Source organism: Periplaneta americana, chromosome 2, assembly GCF_040183065.1.
Source record: "Periplaneta americana isolate PAMFEO1 chromosome 2, P.americana_PAMFEO1_priV1, whole genome shotgun sequence".
NCBI classification, from domain to species: Eukaryota; Metazoa; Arthropoda; class Insecta; order Blattodea; family Blattidae; genus Periplaneta; species Periplaneta americana.
In genome coordinates, this window is record NC_091118.1 from 19,838,370 (window position 1) to 19,862,460 (window position 24,091).

At 37.8% G+C, this 24,091-nt stretch overlaps 2 protein-coding genes across 5 annotated transcripts in view; both read left to right on the forward strand.

The window, feature by feature from the left end:
• Positions 1–12,244, forward strand: part of LOC138715257 (zinc finger protein OZF-like) — a 52,225-nt gene extending 39,981 nt beyond the window's left edge. Inside the window, exons 1-5 of one of the 2 annotated variants that reach the window (XM_069848020.1) lie at positions 2,838–3,335; positions 5,456–5,538; positions 7,200–7,337; positions 8,035–8,114; positions 10,661–12,242. In XM_069848020.1, coding sequence (XP_069704121.1) covers positions 5,461–5,538; positions 7,200–7,337; positions 8,035–8,114; positions 10,661–11,531 — 1,167 coding nt within the window. In that variant the 5' untranslated portion in view covers positions 2,838–3,335; positions 5,456–5,460 and the 3' untranslated portion in view covers positions 11,532–12,242. Of the gene's footprint in view, positions 1–2,837; positions 3,336–5,455; positions 5,539–7,199; positions 7,338–8,034; positions 8,115–10,660 lie in introns of those variants that run through there. The other variant, XM_069848013.1, reaches the window with a different exon arrangement.
• Positions 12,245–14,930: 2,686 nt separating this feature from the next.
• Positions 14,931–23,856, forward strand: LOC138715340 (zinc finger protein OZF-like). Of its 3 annotated transcripts, none has more exons than XM_069848160.1 (6): positions 14,931–15,229; positions 18,082–18,175; positions 19,981–20,075; positions 20,536–20,667; positions 21,032–21,108; positions 22,942–23,856. In XM_069848160.1, the coding sequence occupies exons 3-6, from the start codon at positions 19,986–19,988 to the stop codon at positions 23,807–23,809; spliced, it is 1,167 nt and encodes a 388-aa protein (XP_069704261.1). In that variant the 5' UTR covers positions 14,931–15,229; positions 18,082–18,175; positions 19,981–19,985; the 3' UTR covers positions 23,810–23,856. The 3 variants fall into 3 exon arrangements, with proteins under 3 accessions (XP_069704261.1, XP_069704275.1, XP_069704268.1); XM_069848167.1 differs by having other exon boundaries at positions 14,938–15,019; XM_069848174.1 differs by lacking the exons at positions 18,082–18,175; positions 19,981–20,075; positions 20,536–20,667; positions 21,032–21,108; positions 22,942–23,856 and adding exons at positions 15,378–15,541; positions 16,313–18,051 and having other exon boundaries at positions 14,936–15,229.
• Positions 23,857–24,091: the final 235 nt, after the last annotated feature.

A 24,091-nucleotide genomic window follows, 5' to 3' on the forward strand; every position in this document is an offset into this window, starting at 1 on the left:
CAACTGTACATACAAAGATCGTGCAACTCACTTCTTTGCTTGACTACGTTGGTTGCTAAATGAAAGGTTCCATGACAGATGGATAGGGAGAGGTGGACCAATTCCTTGGCCTCCATACTCTCCGGACCTAGACCCCCTAGACTTTTACTTATGGGGGCATTTGAAAGCTCTTGTTTATGAAACCCTTTTGCATGATATAGAGAGTCTTCACACCTGTATTGTGGAAGGCTGCAAAACAATATGACATTCTCTAGGGATACATCAGCGTCTCCGGGATGCAATGCTATGGCGAGTTGATGTCTATATCCGTGCTAATGGAGAACATTCTGAACATTTCTTGTAATGCAGAGTTTCATCTGATATGTCCCTATGTGTTTCCCATGATATGTATGCTAAGTTGTAGAAAATGAGCTCTAACACAGAAATAAAGCGTTTCTTGCCTATATTTATATAATATATTTTCATTCTGTACATGTGAGAAATATTTCCTTAAAGTTTTGACATACCTTTTTGTTACACCCTGTATAAATCCTAGTCCTAGTGATTTCGCTCGAAATCATCTTATATCAGTTATTCATGTAGCAAAAGATTTTCTTGGGAGCATTACATTCTCTCTGCTGTGAGTGTAACATTACTCTGTCCTGCCTATTAAAGAAATAGTTGGAAATTCATTTACTGCAAAGGTACTAGACTTGTTTTTTTTAAAGATGGGACATGACAGTTAAGCGACCGAGCTTGGAACTACAGTGCTATGTTGCCAATATGCGCTGCCAGCTGATGGAAGCTAGCAATTGACGTTAAGATGGCTGATGTTAAAACATTAATTGACAATTGACGCGAAATATTTTAGGAGAAAAATTCGCTCCGGCGCCGGGGATCGAACCCGGGTCCTTGGTTCTACGTACCAAGTGCTCTGACGACTGAGCTACGCCGAATTCAATCCACAGCACCGGATCAAATCTTCCTCCTTCGATGTTTCCCTTTTTGGCCTGACTCCAAGTTAGGCATATATATATATATGTTGATGTGTATCCAATGTCAACTGCCATTATACTAGGAGCACACTCAGCTGAGTGACTTGTTGGCCGGGAATCTGCAGTTATTATGTACTGCTAGCTGAGAGAATATTATAGATATATTAATATGTCCTACAGAATTTATCTGTAATATTGACACTTAATATTTGAGAAAAATTCGCACTGGCGCTGGGGATCGAACCCGGGTCTTGGTTCTACGTACCAAGCTCTCTGACCACTGAGCTACGCCGAATTCAATCCACAGCACCAGATCAAACCTTCCTCCTTCGATGTACGTAGAACCAAGGACCCGGGTTCGATCACCCGGCGCTGGAGCGAATTTTTCTCCTAAAATATTAAGTGTCAGTATTACAGATAAATTCTGTAGGACAAATTAATATATCTGTAATTGACGCGAAGGTCAGAAAACAATACAGAAATCGACAGAGAATCAAAGAGAAACGTACCAATGCTAACATTGTGTGCACAATAAATGTCGCCAAGAGAGCTATTAAGCACTCGCCTTGTGGGAACGGTAAGTTTGGCAACTCAACCGTTGTTACCATAGCAACAGGCCTACCACGCTAAGTGACATTCAGTTATTTTTCGGATTGCAATACTCCTGCAACGTCCCATCTTTAAAAAAAAACAAGTATACATTATATTTATAAACTAAAAGATCTCTTCTTTTGTTAGACCTTTATTCCTGAATATGTATATGATATGCTGAATAATCAAAAGTTACTAATGGCAGATACTTGACTGTTGGTCATTCACCCTGAAGCCGTGTAGGCCAGTTTACTGACAAAGTCACTGTCCAGGATGCACCATAGGAGGCTGGTCTACACTACACCTGCAATGAGATGAGATGATGAAGACTTGTTAGGATGCCACAGGGGAACTGGAGCTCCCAGAGAAAATCCCTGTGTTACCTGGACCATGGGCTTGCTCTACACAAGTTGTAAATTGGGGGTACGCTGGGATCGAACCCAAGTCACAGGACTATAAGTCCAGCATTCTAGCCACTCTACCACTATGGCAGCTTAAAAGTGAAACGCAGATGTGGCAAGTTATGCAGTGAATAGTAATAATAATAATATAAAGAAGAAGTTCAAAATTATTTTTAAAATTGTAGATAGATAATTTATTATATTACAGCTAGTTATATGAAACATAAAACAAGAAAATTAAAGAAGAATCATCTTAATCCAGTATGGGATAATGTAGATGAGCCTAGTAAATTATTATTACAGTATTTTTAATTCTGAACAAATGTAACTTTTCGTTCTGAAAAGGAATTTTTAAATGTTACATTTGTTCGGATCAAATTTCTGCACATTTAAAGGACAAAACTAAAATTCTTTCACTCATTTATCATAATACACTGCTCTCATAAATTGACTGAACATATCAGTGGTTTTCCCAAAACACGTTATGAAATGTGTCATATATAATAATTTTCATCTCGGAAAGGAGGCAAAAATACGCAAAATTCTATTATACTTTTTTGTTTGAAATATCTCAAAGAATAACCCCCTGAAATTACTGACATTACTTAGGTTCATTGTGTGTGTGTGCATGCGTGCGTGCGTGTGTGTGTGTGTGTGTGTGTGGGGGGGGGTTAATTAGTCATTAATAAAGTGTTAAAAGAGTGTATCCAACAATGTAAGAAGTTAAAACTAGGTGTATGTGTAGAAACCGAAGAGTTCTGTAAATTAGACTATAAAAAAAATAACTAGACCATTATATCAGTCGTATTTGTGACTTAGAATTATAAAAAATACTTTACAATTTTCAAAAAAATCCTGAACTTTATTTCTCTTTTGGTTTTGTGGTCACCCCAGGTTAGGTTATGGAGGTAGTTCATTACAGAAGAAATAGGGAGGGAATACGCCACGCCATATAGCCTGCAAGGTCTTTTCTAAGAAATCTCTGCCCTCCCTCATCTACCATGCAGAAACTAGTATCTCTCTCCTCCGTGCCCCTGTGACAGAGGTCGTGGTTTTATATTAAATTGTTGGTTTTGAATAAATCAAACGTATTCACTGCACAATGATCTCTAAGCGTGCATAGCTTACATTTCATACAATTAGCTGGAAGAATACTGTTCATGTTTATATTGTCGGTAATGAGTACTTTTCTTTTCCCTTGTCATTTTCTCCAACGAATACCACAAACATCGTCACATTCCGTTTCTATAATGTGATAGAGAATTACCGCTACCTTATTTTTGGAAATTCATGGGGACAAAACCTTTAATTCTATTGTAGTCTGTACAGTGTTGTCATAAAGTGATATCAACAAATTTAGTAACTTGATGTAAGTATTAAGAAATTGCACATTCTAACATTAATTCTGTAGACCAGAGACATATTTATGGATATCAATATCCAGTATGAATATAAATATTAGAACTACCTCTAGTTGGAATAAAATAATGTGTGAGATTGGTGGCTTACATCTGTCATATCCAATGTTCAATTAATTAATGATGTTTTATTTAATGACACTCGCAACTGCCGAGTTTCTATCAGTGTCGCCGATGTGCCGGAATTTTGTCTCGCAGGAGTTCTTTTACATGCCAGTAAATCTAGTGACATGAGCATGTCGGATTTAAGCACACTTAAATGCCATCAACCTAGGCGGGATCGAATCCGCAACCTCGGGCCAGCGCTATACCAACTGCGCCACCCAGGGCGACTCCAATGTTCAATCCTACAAATAGTTGGCGTAATGTGTTTATTCTCTATTTCCGATATTCGCTATAAAAAAAAACATGTTGAACATATCAAAGCAACAGTGACGGTTTTAACAGAAGTCCTAAAGTAAAGATCTTTACACTTGTTTTAAGTACCGGTAAATCTAAATTCTGACGTTGGTTTCTGCAGTGTTAAAGGATATCTGACTCGTAGTTAAACGGGAATAGAATTGGTGGGAGAAAACATTTCTGCGTACAGGATAAAGAATTATAAGATATTTATTAGCCTAAGGAATTACAATGAATTCATGACATCATCAGAATAAGTAATACTATAAGTTAATATGTTGTAACATAGCATGCTATTTCAACCTGAATTCTCAAAGAGAAATAATATATAGCTATCTACAAAATTAGTATATATAATGATGTTGTTTAGAAGCATTCTTATCTCTAGACATAATAAAATTTGGTGTCAGCTCATAGAATTTCTGGCAAATATAATGTAGTCATCTCTCCCCAGCCTTCTCCAGACCACTAGCTATTCACACCCTTGTAATGTTTGTGTTTCTTCTTCTTTTTCCTTTTTTTCTTCTTTGGTTACCTCACCCAGGTACATGAAACACACGCAAAAAGAAGAGCAGTATAATACAAAAAGAAAAACTATTGAAGTGTTAATTTTGTAATTTTAAACTAAGATACCGGTACTTATTGACAATAAATGGCATGTGAGAAAGCAAAGTATGCTTCACGACTTTTTAAATCTTGGTATTGTGAAGGGCTTTTATTTCAGGGGGGAGTTTGTTATATAGTCTTATTCCTGTGATAAACTATTGAGACTTTTGGAAAGCCTGTGATAATTCAAATGTAAATTACTGCAGTGGCGTAGTTGTGTATTGTTAAATTGTATGGTCCCATACGATGTATGACCTCGTATGGCCTCCATGACAGCAACTATGTATATTTTCCATGTGCATTGGTTTCGTATCTATTGTTTAGTCAACTATCCTAAGACAGATTGGAACCTCATAAGTGATACCAATAGGGCATCACTCATGAGGCAACTAAGCCAAGAGATAATGGGGTAGGATGGTTAGTTCCTTTCCCCCTCCATTGCATACATTGCTTATTAGCTACACTAATCAGACTTCAGATGTATACAAACTATTGTTCTTTCTCTGATACATATCATCAAGTGAGATGTACTGCCTGATATAGACCATTCGTTATCTTGTGAAACCTACCTGCGCGTGAGGGGAAGGAGAAAGTGGACTGCGAAGCTCTCTTGTTACGTTGTCACTTGTAGCTAGCTAACTCACATACCCCCACCATAAGATTCTTACGTAAGCTACAGCGCATACTTGCATTTGGTTTCATGACATAACGAATGACCTATAATAGATGTACATATCAGCCATAACCTCAGAGGAAAGTTTTAGTTTATTGCTAGCTAATTCTTCCATAACTAAGTTTGATCTGTAATGAAGTTGTATCATGAGTTTAGAATAGTAGTATTTTAATTATTATTCTAAAGTTATAGCACAGATCTCAAACCAACTGTTACACAAAATACATACTATGTTAACAAATTCCTTCCTTCGTATTTCTTGTTGTAATCTTATAAACGTTGCTGTATAGCCTAATCTCGAGGGTGTTTCAACGTCTCTGTTGTATGTATATTGATTTTATTTTTAGATGCAGACAGTTAGCAAAATTTCAGATTTTTTTTTCTTTTTCCCAGTCAGCATGGATGAACTGGAGATGGACCCCTTGATTCCAAAGATTGAAGACGTAAATGAAAAAGAAGAGAAACCACTCTCAACGGTAAATGATAACGTGATTTTATTTCACATGGAACATTAAAGTGGGCACCTATTCAGGGAAAAATGTCCATTACCATTTCTGTAATACTTTGTGCACATCTCACTTCTTAGCAACCCATAGCATATCATTATTGCACATATAAGTGATGTTTGAATATCGTCGTATATGTATTACTTTCAAGATATTACTTGTTGCTCAAGCAGCGAATGCTGAATTTATATTCTTGCACTGGTTTCGATATTTATTAAAAGCTCAATTTCTTTGCTTATGATTATGCTATTTAAAATTACACAACCATTAACTACTTAAACGTTCCACTTCCACACACATACACATTTACAGGGATTCTGGAAGTCCTCTGCCATTTTTTTGTTATATTTTCATGATTTCTTTTTGACATAGAGCTACATATTTGTATTCAGAATGGTAGTTCATCAACCACTTGGCAACTTGTCTAAATAAAAGTGTTGCATTAGAATTCGTTATAACTTTTAAAGAAATGAACATAGTAAAATGGTCCCGCGCCGTGGCGTCGTGGTCTAAGGTGTCCTGCCTAGGACTCGCGTTACGGAATGCGCGCTGGTTCGATTCCTCATGGGGGAAGAAATTTTCTCATGAAAATTTGGCCAGTGTATGGGACCGGTGCCCACCCAGTATCGTGATGCACTTGGGGAGCTACGATAGGTAGCGAAATCCGGTTGTGAATGCCAGCCATAAGCCTGGGGGGATGATCGTGCTAACCACACGATACCTCCATTCTGGTTGGATGATCGTCCACCTCTGCTTCGGCATGTGGGCGTGAGGCCAGCAGCCGGCTAGGTCGGTCTAGGCCCTCCACGGGCTGTAGCACCACGGATTATTATTATTATTATTATTATTATTATTATTATTATTATTATTACATAGTAAAACGAAAAGTATACCACCGTGTAGACAAAGGTGTCCTGTAACCGCAAGTTCTGCAAGAAATCAGTCAGACCCTCAAGATGGGAAGGTGGGTGGAGCAAAACATGCTTTCAAAACTACGTTCTGAGGCTATTGTATATAACCCCGCGAAATCTGGACTGCTGTGGTTGTGTGAGGTATCGATCGATCGACTGCAACGAGATCTACTAAATAAATTTAAAAAAAAAAAGTGATGCGGGGTAAATCCTCAACTTTCAAAATGTAGTCGTGAGAATTTGTGAAGTTTCAAAATGCCAAAAAATTAAACAGTTGAGAATATGCAAAAGTGGAGACAAGTACAGCAGTAGAAAAAGGGCATCCCAAGATGAATCAAACAAGCCCAAGACTACTGCTGTGGAGTACAAGAAATGGCAGAGAGCAGTGGTGCAAATGAGCTCTGTGCACTCAATGACTGTAGAACGGTAAGATGTGTCACTGCACCCATCTACATCGGCTCAAACAGTGAATTCCAGTATTGTTAGTCTGTAGTTTTAGCATATTCTGTGGTTTGTAAACTCATTCATTTATTCATTCAAGAAAGGAAACAAATTCAAAACAGTTCTTTCGCAAATTTCGCCAGAACCTCCCTTCCTGACTAACGTAGTTCTAAGTCCATAAATACTCTCTGACTTCACTAGTTACCCAGTGCTGTCTTTTTTTTTTTTAAGAGAGATTAATTTCTTACTAATTTTTTCTTTCTTATATTTCATACACAGGCAGGGAATTTCTTGGAAGTTAATGTGAATGAGATCAAGATAGAACCTCCAGAACCGAACACTGATGCCGAATCAAATATAAAATGTGAAAAAAATGAAGATTGCAGTTCATTTCCTGTCGTTAAGTATGAAGATGAGGTGAGTTATCTTGCTCTTATCAGTTTCATAGATTTCAATGTTCCTCGAATATTTTACTTACTTACCACTTTTAAGGAACCTGCAGGTTCATTGCCGCCCTCACATAAGCCTATCATTGGTCCCTATCCTGAGCAAGGTTAATCCATTCTCTATCATCATATCCCACCTCCCTCAAATCCATTTTAATATTTTCTTCTTATCTATGTCTCGGCCTCCCTAAAGGTCTCATTCCCTTAGGCCACCCAACTAACACTCCATATGCATTTCTGGATTCGCCCATACATGCTACATGCCCTGCCCATCTCGAACGTCTGGATTTAATGTTCCTAATTACGTCAGGTGAAGAATGCAGTGCGTGCAGTTCTGCATTGTGTAACTTTCTCCATTCTCTTGTAACTTTATCCCTCTTAGCCCCAAATATTTTCCTAAGCACCTTATTCTCAAACACCATTAACCTCTGTTCCTCTCTCAAAATGAGAGTTCAAGTTTCACAACCATACAGAACAACCGTCCTCTAATATTAGGCATATATGAAAGCATATTTGGTTACCTTCATGATTGGATGATATAAGACTCTTAATACACAGAACAATAAGGGCAATTTGTTGTACATTTATTTCATACAATTTTTAGTGCTCTCGTTGCTGCTTTTGACGTAATTTTTTGTTAATTTTTCAATGTCATCTTCCTTGTTCAGGAAGAGTCATGGAATACGGATGCTGTCAAGGAGGAGCCAGTGTCAGATGAGACCGAGGATGACGACGATTTGATTGAAACGTGAGTAGTGTGTGTTGTGAGCTTGCACTAATTCACCTTACTTAATGGTAAACATGCACTATATAATGGTTAATAGACGAGAAAAATTCGCTCTAGCACCGGGGATCGAACCCGGGTTCTTGTTCTATGTACCAACCACTCTAACTACTGAGCTACACCGAAGTTCAATCCACAGCATCAGATCGAATGTCCCTCCTCTAGTGTTTTTCCCTTTGTGGCCTTACTCTATGTTCGACATATATGTTGACATACTACTTAGTTCAAAAAGTTCCCGGAATTTTACTACCATTTTTCGTATTAATATATAACAAGGGATGTTATACATTTGTTTTGTTGGTAACATTCATGATGTCATTTCCTTAAAGTTTGTTGATAATGGCGATTGCTGGTTTTGAGTTGTAGGCAATTGTTTATCATAGTGTTTTGTTTGTTCGTCGCATTTTGTAATTAACGTCCACAGAACAACGTACAAACACAAAACTCCTGCAGAGACATTAAGATTACACAATGTTCTTCACAAGCATCTCAACATGCATTACGTGTCTCAGAAGTTGGTTCCGAAAATGTTGTCGGCAGAACAGAAAGAAACAAGAATGACTCTTGCTCAAGAGGAGTAGAATAGTATTTCTACTCCTCTTGCTCTTGCTGGGGACATGATCAGTATGGCTGATGAAGATGGTGATTTCTTAAACAAAATTATTGCTGGAGATGAAACTTGGTGCTACTTGTACGACCCAGTCCCTAAACGACAGTCATCTGAGTGGAAATCGAAAACATCTCCTCGGAAGCAAACATTTCCTAGGGACACTTCCAAAGGAAGTTTTCTTCGACTTTCAGGGTCTCATCCACCATGAGTTCATTCCAGAAGGTAGTACTGTAACGAAAGAATTGTACGTAGAAATCCTCCGTCGCCTCCGGGACGCAGTGATCTCTCACCACCTGATTACTTTCTGTTTCCCCGTCTGAAAAGTCATCTGAAAGGACGGAGATTCAATGCTGAAGAGGTTATCGCAAACGCGACGAGAGCACTAAGACGGGTTTCACAAAATGGCTTCCAGGCCTGCTTCCAAGAACTCTACACGCGTTGGCAAAAGTGTGTTGTTGCGGAAGGCAACTATTTTGAAGGGAATGCTGTAGAATAGTGTTTAAGGTACGTTGTTTCTATGATACTAGCAAATTCCGGGAACTTTTTGAACCTAGTATGTATAATTATATGCCATTATACCAGGAGCGCACTCAATTGAGTGACTTGGTGGCCGGGATTCCACAGTGTATGTACTGTTGGGCGAAGAATCTACATAAAGATTAATTTTTTGGTCATACAGAATTTATCTGTTATGGTAACAATGATCCGGTACTGTGGATTGAACTTTGGCATAGCTCAGTGGTTAAAGCACTTGGTATGTAGAACAAGGATTGGGGCTTGATACCTGGCACCAGAGCGAATATTTCTCCTCTAATAACCATTGTTACCATAACAGATAAATTCTGTAGGACCAAAAATTAATCTTTACGTAGATGCACTATATATGTTTTCAAATATATTTCACAAGTCTGGATTGCAGATAAAAAGGACACAATTGAATCAAAGCAAGTGTGTATTACAATAATATTATAACTTTTTTTTTTCTTCATGAATCTTAAATATATTGGGAGTGACAGTAACATTCAATTTTACTCACGTGCAGTCGCACCTAAATAGATTTATTTGTCTGTGTTTCAGGCGTGTGGCTGTCTGATATTCTTATTTTTACATTTCGTTATTCCATATTCTTGTATCCAAACTCAAAGTAACTGTAGATTAAGGATTCTGAATGGAAAGTTCTAGTAACCTTCCTTGTGTGACTGACATGTGGGTCATGAATGATTTGTAAAAAAATAAAAAAGAGGAGTGTACATACTTAACGAGGTCGGGGATCACAGATCACACACCATAGGAACAATTGCCTTAGCCAGCAATAACCAATTAATTTAAAATGATAGGCTTACATCAGTTCCATAATATTGAAACAATTTAGATTAGATGAGTATAGTTCTCTGAATATTGCCAATGCTTGTTAGTTATTCAGTATGAATGTTACGGTAAACAAACTTGTTTTGGAGTCAGTATTGACACAACCATCAAAAGTTAGAGGACTTACGATTTTCATGTGATAAGCTGATGATTAATGAGAATTACTCAATGACCAATATGTGTGTGTAGCCCTTGATGCTGTAATCAAGGGAGTGAAGAAAGTAAAAAATTAATCACTCATGAAAAATTTTTCAGAAAAATGTAGAAATTTTATTTTTCCCACATCTAAACAAGACCACCATTAACTAAATTCACAAAGCTGGATATGTGTCTTAGGAATATAAATGTTGTTATTATTATTATTATTATTATTATTATTATTATTATTATTATTATTATCATCATCATCATCATCACTTATTATTATCACTCATTATTATTATTATTATCATCATCATCACTTAATTATTATTATTATTATTATTATTATTATTATTATTATTATTATTAATTAGGAATATATTTATTTCAGGTCCTTAAAGCCTGTTTCCCATGAGGGTGCGAGAACCCAAGAAAGTGACTACATTGTCACACTGGAAGATATGAAGCAGCAGAGTCCTACAGAAGCAGAGTCGAAGTTTTTCAAATGCAACATTTGCGAGAGGCGTTTTGGAAGTAAGCAAGTCCTTCACAATCACATAAAAACTCACACGAACGAAAAACCTTTTAAGTGTGACACGTGTGAGAAGAGTTTTGCTCTATTACCGTATCTTAGGGCACACGTATTGACACACACAGACCAGAAATCCTTCAGTTGCAACGTTTGTGACAAAAGTTTTGCACTGCGCATTCATCTTCGAAGACACGAAGCAAGACACAAAGCTGAGAGGCCTTTCAAGTGTGACATTTGTCATAAAGATTTTGCACAAATAAAGTGTCTGCGGCAACACAAAGTCACTCACACGCAGGACAAGCCATTCAAATGCGAGTTCTGTGACAAGAGTTTTGCACTGCAAACCCGTCTGTATGATCACTCCATTCTTCACAGGGATGAGAAGCAGTATAAATGCAACTTTTGTGGGAAGAGATTTGCAAAACGTGCTTATATAAAATCGCATTTATTAACACACACAGACGAAAAACCATTTAAGTGTCCTCTCTGTGAAAAGTGTTATGCTAGTAAGCATCAACTTGCAGGACATACTTTATCTCACGCACCGGAGAAACCCAACAAGTGCAACTTGTGTGGTAAGAGTTTTGTTCGTAAACGTGCTCTTCGAACACACATAATAACTCACACGAATGAGAAACACTACAAATGCAATTATTGTGATAAAAACTTCGCTTTGATGGATTATCTTCGAAGACACTTAAGAAATGTACATAGTAAAGATATATCTTGAACTGTAACACGAGTTTTAAATGACGAGTAATTTTCTCGTCTTTTTGTGCATATATACACACCCACACGTGCGCCAGAGTTTATGAAAATTGTTCTTCATATTCGTATTGGTATTAATTCAGGTAACTCATAGAATTTGACTTTTCATTGGTTGTCTCTTCCTGAGACACATAAGAACACAGAATAAGATACTCTGTACTCTGCAGGGTCCATTACATTAGTCCAAGCTTTATAATGGGAAGAAGTATATTGCAACATAAATCTTGTGCATTGTACAATACCTATTGTTGTTCTTTTGGCTCTAAAAAAGATAGAAATTTTATAGATTGGATTAGATTAGATCAGATTATTTATTGCAGTCTATGAATTGATATGTTGTAGAATCTAAGGACAGCAGAAAAAAGAATTCAGAAAAACAAATGAAGACTTGAAGTAAATAAAGGTCTAAGTACCATTTTCGTGCAAAATATGTTTCTATTGATATATCCACGTCATGTACCCAGCCTTATAACCTAAATGAGAATTGTTCCTTTATGATTTCATTAGGCATTCATAGATAGCAGGTTATGTATGTTCCAATATCTTCAACATAATGACATTTGAGCTCTTTTAGTTATTAGCCCTACTGCCAGAACTACAAGAAAAGGAATAATTTCCATTTCCTTCTCACTTTCCTCGAAAGTTTGAAAATGACAGATCCTTCTTTATTTCAGGTCATCAAATCAAAACGTATATTTAGGCACATAGTAAATGTACATAGGAGTTCACATATCGACGGACCAGTTAAAAGGAAAACAACTCAAAATTAAAATTTTTAGAAAACTGTATTTTAAACTTCTGTGTTGAGCTGTGAAATATCCAAGGATCATTGAAATTACTGCGAAGTCTGTTAACAGTCAGAAATGTATTAATAGTGTTTTATAAATACTATAAGTTTCAATTAGAATGTTATCAATTGGATTGTTCACAGAAACATGAAACTTTAAAATGCAGTATTCTCTAAACTTTAAATTTCCTGTTTTTTTTCTTTTTTGAACTGGCCTGTCGATATACGAGGCGTGTTCTTAAAGTAAGTTCCGTTTTCAATTATTAGGTGTTGCATTGCTGCAATCGTTATTTTGCGCATGCGTGTTTTCTTCTTCAGTCCTCAGGCAAGTTGTGCATGCAGTTGCAGAGCTTCATTCCGTGTGTGTGTGGTTAGTTGTGATCAGTTGAAATGTTTAAAGTGCTCGAGCACCCTGCCGACTGTGAGATGCGGTCTGTTATCCGTTTCTTGAATGCGAGAAGCATCAAACCAGCTGACATTCATCGTCAACTTTGTGAGGTGTATGGTAATGATGCCATTAGTGATGGAATGGTCAGGAGATGGGTTAGGAAGTTCAACGAGGGCCACGTCTCTGTGCATGACGAGCAGCGTACCGGTCGGCCATCTTTGATCAATGACGATTTGGTGCGTGCTGTCGATGAAAAAATTCATGAGGACAGGAGGTTCACAATTTCTTCGCTTTCATTGAATTTTCCACAAATGTCGTGGAGTGTTCTCTACAAAATTGTGACAGATCGATTACGATATCGAAAATTGTGCTCACGATGGGTACCCAAGATGCTCACTGAGGAACACAAAACCAAATGAGCTTGCAGTGCATTGAGCTTTCTCACACGTTACAGTGAGCAAGGCGATGAGTTTCTTGGCCATATCGTGACAGGTGACGAGACTTGGGTGTCTCACATGACACCTGAATCGTAGCAGCAATCCATGGAATGGAGGCACACTGCATCGCGAAAGAAAAAGAAATTCAAACAAACCATGTCAACACGCAAGATCATGTGCACTGTTTTTTGGGACAGAAAAGGAGTCCTACTCATCGAATTCTTACCTCGGGGTGAAACCATTAATAGAGAAACCTATTGTCAGACCTTGATGAAGCTCCGTCACGCAATTCAGAACAAGAGACGTTGGATGCTGACCGACGGAGTTGTGTTGCTTCATGGCAATGCTCGGCCACACACAGCTCGTGACACCCAAAATCTCATCTCGAAATTTGGCTGGGAACAAATTGACTATCCCCCCCTACAGCCCGGATTTGGCTCTGACCGACTTTCATCTCTTCCTGCACTTCAAGAAGTTCCTTGGTGGTCAGCATAAACTGTTTTCCATTTTCTTCTGACATTTTAAGACTAAAAACAAATCGCATTCACTATATTAAAATCAGCATGCCACAGTGATTGTCAGTTGTTTTCCGAGGAGCAAGGATGGCCGAATGAATGAACGAATATGAAATCGCCCAAAATACTCAGCAACGAGCAATGTACATTTCGCAATATGAAACGTCTTTTTTGTTTTTCTTGTCAAAGGACAATTTGTCTATTTTACGAAGCTTTATGAACTGCAATGTTCATCAGCTGGCATCTGAGTTAAATGAAGGTGATAATGCCAGCGAAATGAGTAGGGTCCAGCACTGAAAGTCACTATGCATTTGCTCTCCGGAAAAAGTCAGAATCAGATAACTTGTCCTGACAAAGATTTGAACCTGGGAACAATTGTTAACTTATTGGTAGTGAACATAAAAGCAATGGAATGTTCAGAGTGATTGAAAAACTTTCCTATACCGGTATTAAAAAATGAAAAAAAAAATTAATTCAGCAAGATGATGCCATTCATTGACTGGAGTTAAATTAGAATGCTGTGGGACATTTTCTGTTTATTTAATTTTATTTATGATATAATAATATTGTCCTGCGTTGTGATCTAAGGCATCCTGCCTGGGACTCGCGTTACGGAATACGCGCTTGTTTGAGTCCTCATGGGGGAAGAAATTTTCTAATGAAATTTCGGCCAGCGTATGGGACTGGTGTCCACCCAGCATCGTGATGCACTTGGAGAGCTACAATAGGCAGCGAAATCTGTTTACGAAAGCCAGCTATAATGGCTGGGGGATAATCGTGCTAACCACACGATACCTCCGTTCTGGTTGGATGATCGTACACCTCTGCTTCGGCATATGTACGTGAGACCAGCAAGCGGCTGGTCGGTCATGGTCCTTCATGGACCTTCGTGCCTCGGATTATTATTGGGAAAATTTTAGAACACGGATTGCACCTACCAAATTATGTCTTAAAATACGGTACTAAAAAGAGCAGATTGTCTGAGTTTGTCGAATGCGCATCATATTTACGAAAAGGCGCTTTTCAGTGCCAATAATTTATTTTGTGTGCACAAGGTTGGAATTTTGAAGTAAGAGGGAAAGGGTGCAATCCATGTTCTGGAGTTTATTATTATTATTATTATTATTATTATTATTATTATTACTATTATTATTATTATTATTATTATTATTATTATTATTATTATTATAGGCCTGCTTGATTGTGAGTTATTATACTTAACAAAGAGAACTCACTGCAAATTGATCGTCAAACGTACATTTACGATGTCACGCGCTTTGATAGAATAGCGCGATGGGTGGTTTTGTGAGTGACTAATTCTGTGTAAGAGATTTTTAAATAATAGGTATTATTTCTCTTATCGCGTTACTTTCGGCTAAACTGGTTCTATTTTTTACGGTGCGACTTTTCATATTCATTCGTGTTATCCAATGGCAGCAGGAGGACGTTACTTAAATCTTACTTCGCTGAGCATTATTACAACTGAAGAAGAAGCACAACTATGGTGTCGGGAGAAGGGTCTGCTTCCCGCAAGTATGGAATGTCCACTTTGTGGAGAATTGTTGTACCCTGTATTAAAGGACAGTGCGAAATATGGTATTTTTATTTGTCAAAAAAAATTTGCCGGTCATGAGGTTTATGGACCGTTTAAATTGTCTGCTGCAAATAACACGTTTTTCAGCGGTACGAGATTGCCCACCAGGAGAGTTCTTATTATAATGTATGCGTTTGCTGTCAAGTTCTCGTACTACCAAACAATAAGGGAATGCGACGAGATAAATGTACCAGATATAGCTGAGTCCACCATTGCGGATTGGTTTTCAAACCTCAGAGAGGTTTGTAGAGGTAAGATAATGGAGTGTTAAGGCAGATATAGGTTGATGAATTTAAATACTATTATAGTCACAATCATGCCATGGTATGAAAGGAAAATTTCACAACCTCGAGCGGGAATCGAACCTGCGACTTCCTGTACTCCGGTCAGGCGCTCTACCACTGAGCTATCGAGTTCGTCTCACGCCAAACGCTTTGAATCATCCTTTCATACTGGCGACTCTATTATAGAGTACTGTCCATAGCGTCTGATCTAGTCAGCACTGCTAATGGGTTGAAAGAAACTTTACAAATGTAATCTTCATCTTACGATGTTTGGTGACGTATAACACGTCCGTTGATGTGACATATTAATGAATTTCGTAAGATGAAGATTACATTTGTAAAGTTTCTTTCAACCCATAAGCAGTGCTGACTAGCGCAGACGCTATGGACAGTACTCTATAATAGAGTCGCCAGTATGAAAGAATGATTCGAAGCGTTTGGCGTGAGACGAACTCGATAGCTCGGTGGTAGAGCGCCTGACCGGAGTACAGGAAGTCGCAGGTTCGATTCCCGCTCGAGGTTGTGAAATTTTTCTTTCATGCCATGGCATGATTGTGGCTATAATAGTATTTAAATTCATTAATATGTCACATCAATGGACGTGTATACGTCACCAAACATCGTAAGATATAGGTTACTTTAGGTTTTGTTATCCTAGGTCAGATTATGTTAGCTTAGGTTAGGTTAGTTTCGAAATATTTTAGGTGATCTTTGCCACATTATTATTATTTTTTTCAGGCAGTCTGGATCGCCGCTACAATAATCAGCCTAATATTGGAGGGCCCAACCACGTAGTAGAAATTGATGCATGTAAGATTGGGCGTAACAAATTTGAGGCCGGTCGTCTTGTTGAGGATTCTTGGGTTTTGGGTATGATAGACCGTCAGACGAAGGAAGTGCGATTGGAGATTTGTCCGAATAATAAGCGGAACATACATACCTTATTTCGTCTCATCCGAAAGCATGTCGCCGCCCAAAGCACAATAATGACGGACTGTTGGAAAGGGTATGAAGACCTGACCGTCCACAATTTTCGTCATTTGGCTGAGAATTACAGCCTTAATTTTGTGGACCCGATGTCTGGTGCTTCTACCAATCTCATCAAAAGTTCTTGGCGTCCACTTAAACAACGTCTATGTAGGGGAGGCGTGCGCAAGGACGACCTGAGCGATCACCTTTGTGAATACTTGTGGCGTCAGGATTGCTCACGACTCCAACGAGATCCATTCGACGCCATTATAGAAGACATCAAGGTGCTCTATCCTGGTGGTCTATCTGAAGATTCGGATGACGGCATTTGAGTGTAGGATTTTCAAGTGCTGGGCAAAGACAAGTGATTTTTTGTTTGACGACTTTGTCAGTAGCCTATAGGTCTGTGAGGGGCTACTGTAGTGACGAATGTACAAAGAAATTCACGAAAACTATGTGTAAATTTTATTGTTATTTCTTCTGTTTCACTATTCTTGTGTGTTTATTCCATTAATACAGATTATGCATTTTTCACATTATGTTGTAGGCTATCTTGTGTTTTATATCCTTAGGCCTACATTTCCTTTTCTTACAGTACTAGAAAATACCACATACTCACCTGCATTATATAACTCACATCTCATTTCTAAAAAGTATATCCCTATAAAATCCTCAAATATTCAACTCTATCTTCACAAATATTCCTTCTAAATTTCACGATTTTCACTTCCGAAATCACCAGAACATCCTATGTGCTAGTTTCTCTTTTCTCCAGGAAATATCATAAACTTTTGTACTTTCAGCGTCTGTGGCACTTTCCATTTCTTAACATAATCAGTATATTGCCTTTAGTGCTCTCATAGAAATGTTTTCGGCAAGTTTAGGGTTAGTGTATGACTCTTGAATCTAGCTGTGAATTAGAGGTTTAAAATGTTTACTATATAGGTAATGATCATTGCCCATATTGTAACAAGTCATAGTTTCAAACACAGATTCACTAATCAAAGTATTTTGATATCATAATAGAATCATGCTATAAGATAACTTAGGCCTACATAGTGCCATTCTTTAATTCTGTCATGAGTAACGGTTCTGTGTAGTCATAAAGTCTATATCTGTGCTGTGTAATTAACAGAACATCTTTAGCACGAAAATATATGGCAGAATAAAGCAGCCAAGGGAAAGACCAGAAGCCAGTTTATGGCGTTATTTCATCTGGCATTAATCCCCACATCTTAAATTCTAACCAGAGCCGAGCGGCATTTTCTTAAAATTTTAGTCTTATAGGCCTAATTCATGATCAGGATGAAGCACACCATATTCCTGTTTTCGTTGGGTGTGGTTCGGTTTATTTGAGTACAGCGATACGAATTTTCAGATGATCAAATTCTAGTATTTCTGGAGTTAACATAAGCCAGCAGTCGAAACTAAAGTTCTTCATCATCATGGCTAATCATTCACAATAATGAATAGTATGCCTCTCGTGATTGAAGGTTTTAATGCATGCATGTCTGACACTTTAATTTATGTTTGTTTAGCCAGCAATCCGAAGACTGGTTGGATCCTTATAACTTTGTGACATGAATAAGTCATCAGTCATGAGTCAACTAAGCCAGGAGATAATGTAAAGTGGTAAGTTCCTTTTACCCTCCATTGGATATATCACTTATTAGTAACATAGTTTACTAATCAGACTAAGGTGTATGAAACAGTTGTTTTCCCTCTTCACACATATTGTTAAGTGAGATGCAATGACGTCTGATAATATGTTATCAGCCAGAACTTCACAGAGTTAAAACACTTCATAAGGATGCAAAAATAAGTTCTTGCTTTCGCTGCTTTATGAGCCACAGAATAAATATTCATCTGTTCAGTCAACTTTCTGAATGATTTTGCTAGACTTTTAAGCATTGTATTCTATAAGTAATCTTATTTTAGTAGAGGGGTCTAGTACTCATTCCAGCAACATGTATTCTATTATTAATCTTACTTCAGTAGAGAGGTCTAGTACTCATTCCAGCAACATGTAGTAAACCCATTTTGTGAATTTATTTAAATTAAATCGCACATAATATCCCAATGCAATGATTTCAGAGTTTGGAAACTTCACTAAATTGCTATTTAACTTATCTAGTATGTAGGTGATTTCACCTTCATAAAAGTTATTCTCAACTAGAAAGAAACTTTTTGTATTATAAATATATTTCAACTTTTCACTGTATTTGTATCATAGAAGACGAAATCTCACAGTGACTGATACCTGCAATCCTTGTTAAAGGAGGAGCCTTTATATATCCTTGTCTTTAATGAAGCAACATAGTATATTTGGATTGCCTTGATTGTTACTCTGCCTGCTTTGGTACAGAGACCAAAGTATGATTGTATCCTATAGATCATCATCATCATCAACTGGCACTACAACCCTGGGTGGGTTTTGGCCGCTCGTACAACAGTCCTCCATTCTGTCCTATCTTCAGTCTTCTTTCTCCAACCCCTCACTCCCATTATTTCTAGGTCCCTGATGACCCCATCCAGCTATCTCTTCTTAGGTCTTCCTTTCCTTCTTCTATTGTAATATTCTCTTGGGAATTCTGTTTTCGTCCATTCTCTGTATGTGCCCTAGCCATCTCAACCTCTGGGATTTTATAAATTTGACAATATCTTGTCCCCCAATCAGTTGATTGATTCCTTCATTATAACATATCCGTCATTCGTTGTTTTCATATGCCGGTCCATATATTCTTCTTGGAATCTTTCTCTCGAAACACCGTAGGAGAAATTCTTCTGTATTAGTTAGTGTCCATGCCTCAGATCCATATGTTATTACCGGTCGAACTAAAGTGTGGTATATGTTTAGTTTGATTGTTCTTGTAATTAGCCAACTAATTTAACATTTGCAAAGTATGCTGTGTTGCCTGCCAGTATTCTGTCCTTAACAGTTACGCTCGTATCGCAGTTGTAATCGATTATGGCGCCCAAGTATTTAAATTGTTCAACTGCTTCAAACGTCACATCTCCTACTGATATGTTGTGAGGAATGTTTCTAGTTTTAGCGTTAGGCATTACCATATACTTAGCTTTCTCTTGATTAATCATTAATCCCAAAGGTTGAGCTGCATTAGAAATTTCTGTAGTTAATCATTTGTATCCTATAGATACTGAATATAAATATTCATGAAAACTAGGACTCATTACAATATTCGAATTTTTTTTACTTTATACAAGAAATAGTATAAATGATTATATATAAATGGTGCACTTTATATCGATGTATGAGGGTACAGGCATAACTTATGGGGACTGTTGTTTTTCTTTTCTAGTTTACAAATAATGTTGTAAAATTTCTTGTTACATGAGAACGTTGGTCTAAACTGATAAGTATGACGAGTCTGTTGTTACATGAAGATAGATAGTAAAATTGAAGATTTTGTTTTCAGTCATCATGGATAACATCATTAAAACAGAAATGGAGATTGATCCATTGATGCCAAAGAACGAAGATGCATATGGAGAAGAGAAACCACTGTCAATGGTAATTGATATCACAGTTTGTTTCTCAGATGCCTTTTATTAGATATGTAGGCTATAATGCTTTATAATTGCGTTACCAAGGGAAGGCGGATGTATCTATCCATATTCACCTACCAACCAAGATGCGTATATGCAAGGCATAACAAAAGCCTTACTTGTCACTGATATTCGACCTTACAAAAACTCACTTCCTATCCATGTAGCTACCAAAAAGCTTACATGCATGGCATCCGATCCTGCCTCTTTGCTGGCCACCACTTTTACAGCAACTTTACGCTCTTATGCCGGTGCAAAATTGGTGTCTCCACTTTATTTGTCTTTTGTTTATGGTACATACGACTTGAAGCCAAGTATGTAAATACATCCTACTTTTCTGCAGTTTCACAATTATAAAGAAATACTTTTTTTTTACACAGGGTGATTTTGTTTCTCGTTATTTATTTGCCATATTTGATACACAGGCAGGGAATTCCATGGAACTTAATGTGAATGAGATCAAGATGGAACCTACAAATTTCAGCAATAATGATTTACCAAATATAAAATATGAAGTAAATGAAGTTTCCGTTTCTATGGTGAAATATGAAGACGAGGTTAGTTGTGTTGATCTTATCACTTTCATAGACTTCATTTATTCCAGAATGTTATACAGGGTATTTTAAAAATGATTAGAGTGATTTCACATTGTATATTTATTTCAGAAATAGTCAAAAGAGAATATAATTTCATACATATGTAATGAAATTCTGCATGTTTAATTGTAAATGTGTAACATGACGGCACTTCAAGCTTTTTAGGAACTAACCTTACGTGAACCCCTCTATACCTACAATAAGCAGTCAATACTTTTTTTTTTTTTGTGCAGTTACTATATTTTTTATTACTCTCGAGTTGCTGCTCATGAGACTTTCGTGCATACCGGTTTCTTTGTATTCCACTGTAATTTTCCTTGTTTAGGAAGAGGCGTGGAATGTGGATTTTGTAAAGGAAGAACCGAGACCAGACGACAGAGAAGATGATGGCTTGACTCAAACGTGAGTATAATGTGCTATGAGCTGTTATTAATTCTCCTGGCTTCAATTGAAACATGGACTATTTAGGCCGATATTTCAATTCTAAATATTGTAATATCTACGAACGTTAATTATGTGACAGAAATACATGATTTGACCATAATATCAATGCTGAAGTATAACCTCGTAGCTAAGACAACATTGTTAAATAACTCGTTCTAAAAAGAAGTAACTAAGAACTGCTTCTAATACTGTCTCAGTGTACAATAAAATATAATTTCTGAGTATCCAAGGAAAAGTGCAATTTCATCCTTTCGATTGTACACAGAGCATGACTAGTTGTCAAAACATTGGAACAAAGTATGACTTGAGGGTTTCCCGGCGTTTGATGTAGAATAACTCTTCTCGGATTCTCAGCCAGGTTAGTTGGAGATTTGCTTCCAAGCTTTCGATGGCTAGCTCTGCCATCTTCTTCAGGGAATGAAGTGATGTGGGACCACGTCTAGCCGGTATATATGCAACAGTAGGGCTTCCCGCTGAGGCCAATCAGGAGCTAGTTCCTAGTCTCGACCGCAAGGCACATTCTGATTGGTGGAAGCAGTAGCCAATCAGGAGCTACTTGCTGGTCCCGACTGTCTGCCATGTGCTGGTGGTCGAAGCGTATTGATGGCAGGTTTCCATGCTGTACTCAGCTGTAGACCCCCATCTCTATTGAAATTATTGCCATCTAGCTGGATTTCGATGGCTTCCTTGATAACCAAGTCCCTGTAACCTCATGTCTTGTCAAAGATGGTGGTGGCGCCGAAATCTATCTTGTGACTCGTTTGTAGGCTGTGTTGGGCTACTGCAGACTTATCGGGGTAGTACAGTCTTATGCTGCGTTGATGTTCCTTGCAGCATTCCATAATGGTGCATCCCATCTATTTCCCACACGCACAAGGTATTTTGTAGACACCAAGTATCCTAAGACCAAGGTCGTCCTTAACTGGTCTCAGCAAGTTCTGGATCTTTGTGGGCGGCTTGTGGATGGTCTTAATCCTGTGTTTTCTTAGCAGTCTGCCAATCTTGCCTGAGATGGGGCCATAGAATGGGATGTATGCCATGCCCTTCGTCTCCTCTTGTTCCTCGGCGGGTGGTTTAAGGGCCTTTTTGGACACTGTTATTTTACAACTCCAGTGCCATACAGCCCTCGGGACAATGTGTTGATACCTTTGCTTGAGTAGACCAGAGCCCATATATGGTAGCAGTGCTCCAGCTGGGAGACCCACTGAGGTCCTCCAACTGGGAGTCCCCCTTTGGGTTGGATTTTGTATGGTAAGCCGCTTCATTGTCTGGTACCTCCACTGTGACCTCTCTTGTATGAATAACTCTACTAGTACAGTTCCCGGTTTCATTGGATACACACAACCCCCGCTCCACCAACTTCAAGATAATGAGGCTTGTAGGGAGAGATTAGTAATCTAACACTGACTTGTATTTTCCACTGCATCATGCAGTATATCGCATATACTTTGAAGTTCAACATCAGAGATCTATTGTTACTAGGCCTACAGTAATTTATATAAACTGCATTTGAGTGACACCAACTTCTCCAGCTGCAAAAATTATAGTCCTTATTCATGTATCGATTATAATTACTTTTGAAAGTGTATGAACGAATTTTAAAATGCAAAACGCTATTTAAAACCGGACTTTGGCAATTTAGTAAAATCCCCTGGATATACCAAGATGCATGAAAAACTAGGGATGTCGACAGAAACCTGGATATCTGATAACCATAAATATTCCGACAGGTTCTTGTGATATCAAATGTTTTGGTGTTCAGTTTTTTAATCAAGAATATTTGGATTTTAGGTCCACGCAGTCCTCTTCTCATGACATAAGGATACAGAAAAGTGACCGTATGATGACTCCAGAAAAGCTGGGGCAACAGAAGTGCAAAAAACAAGAAATGAAGTCTTTTAAATGCAATGCGTGTGAGAGGAGCTTTGACCATAAGCAACATGTTCAAAAACATGTAAGAACTCACACGAACGAAAAACCTTTTAAGTGTAACATTTGTGAGAAGAGTTTTGCATTATTACCATATCTTCGAGTGCACATGAAAACACATACACGTGAGAAAGTTTTCAGTTGCAATGTTTGTGATAAGAATTTTATACGGAAAGATCATCTTCGAAGTCACGAAGCAAGACACAAAGCCGATAGGCCTTTCAAGTGTGAGATTTGTCATAAAGATTTCGCACAAATGAAATGTCTGCAGCAACACAAAGTCACTCACACACAGGACAAGCCATTCAAATGCGAGTTCTGTGACAAGAGTTTTGCACTGCAAACCCGTCTTTATGATCACTCCATTCTTCACAGGGATGAGAAGCAGTATAAATGCAACTTTTGTGGAAAGAGATTTGCAAAACGTGCTTATATAAAATCGCATTTATTAACACACACAGACGAAAAACCTTTTAAGTGTTCCCTCTGTGAAAAGTGTTACGCTAGTAAGCATCATCTTGCAGGACATACTTTATCTCACGCACTGGAGAAACCCAACAAGTGCAACTTATGTGGTAAGAGTTTTGTTCGCAAACATTGCCTTCGAACACATCTAATAACTCACACAAATGAGAAATACTACAAATGTAATTATTGTGATAAAAATTTCGCTTTGATGGATTATCTTCGAAGACACATAAGAAATGTACATAGTAAAGATATATCTTGAACTGTAACATGAGTTTTAAATGACAAGTATTTATATATATATATATATATATATATATATATATATATACAGGGTGATTCATGAGGAAAGGTAAAAAATTTAGGATGTGAATTCTGAAGTCATTCTGAGTCAAAAAGTTCATATGAATATGGGTCCGTTTTCGAACGGTTAGTCGACCTGGTTGGCGAGTTGGTATAGTGCTGGCCTTCTATGCCCAAGGTTGCGGGTTCGATCCCGGGCCAGGTCGATGGTATTTAAGTATGCTTAAATGCGACAGCCTCA

Coding starts and splice junctions, on each gene's coding strand:
- LOC138715340 (XM_069848160.1), top strand. CDS start 19,986: ATGGATAACATCATTAAAACAGAAATGGAGATTGATCCATTGATGCCA. Junction 20,076..20,535: donor AAGAGAAACCACTGTCAATG/GTAATTGATATC, acceptor TTTGATACACAG/GCAGGGAATTCCATGGAACT. Junction 21,109..22,941: donor GATGATGGCTTGACTCAAAC/GTGAGTATAATG, acceptor TTTGGATTTTAG/GTCCACGCAGTCCTCTTCTC.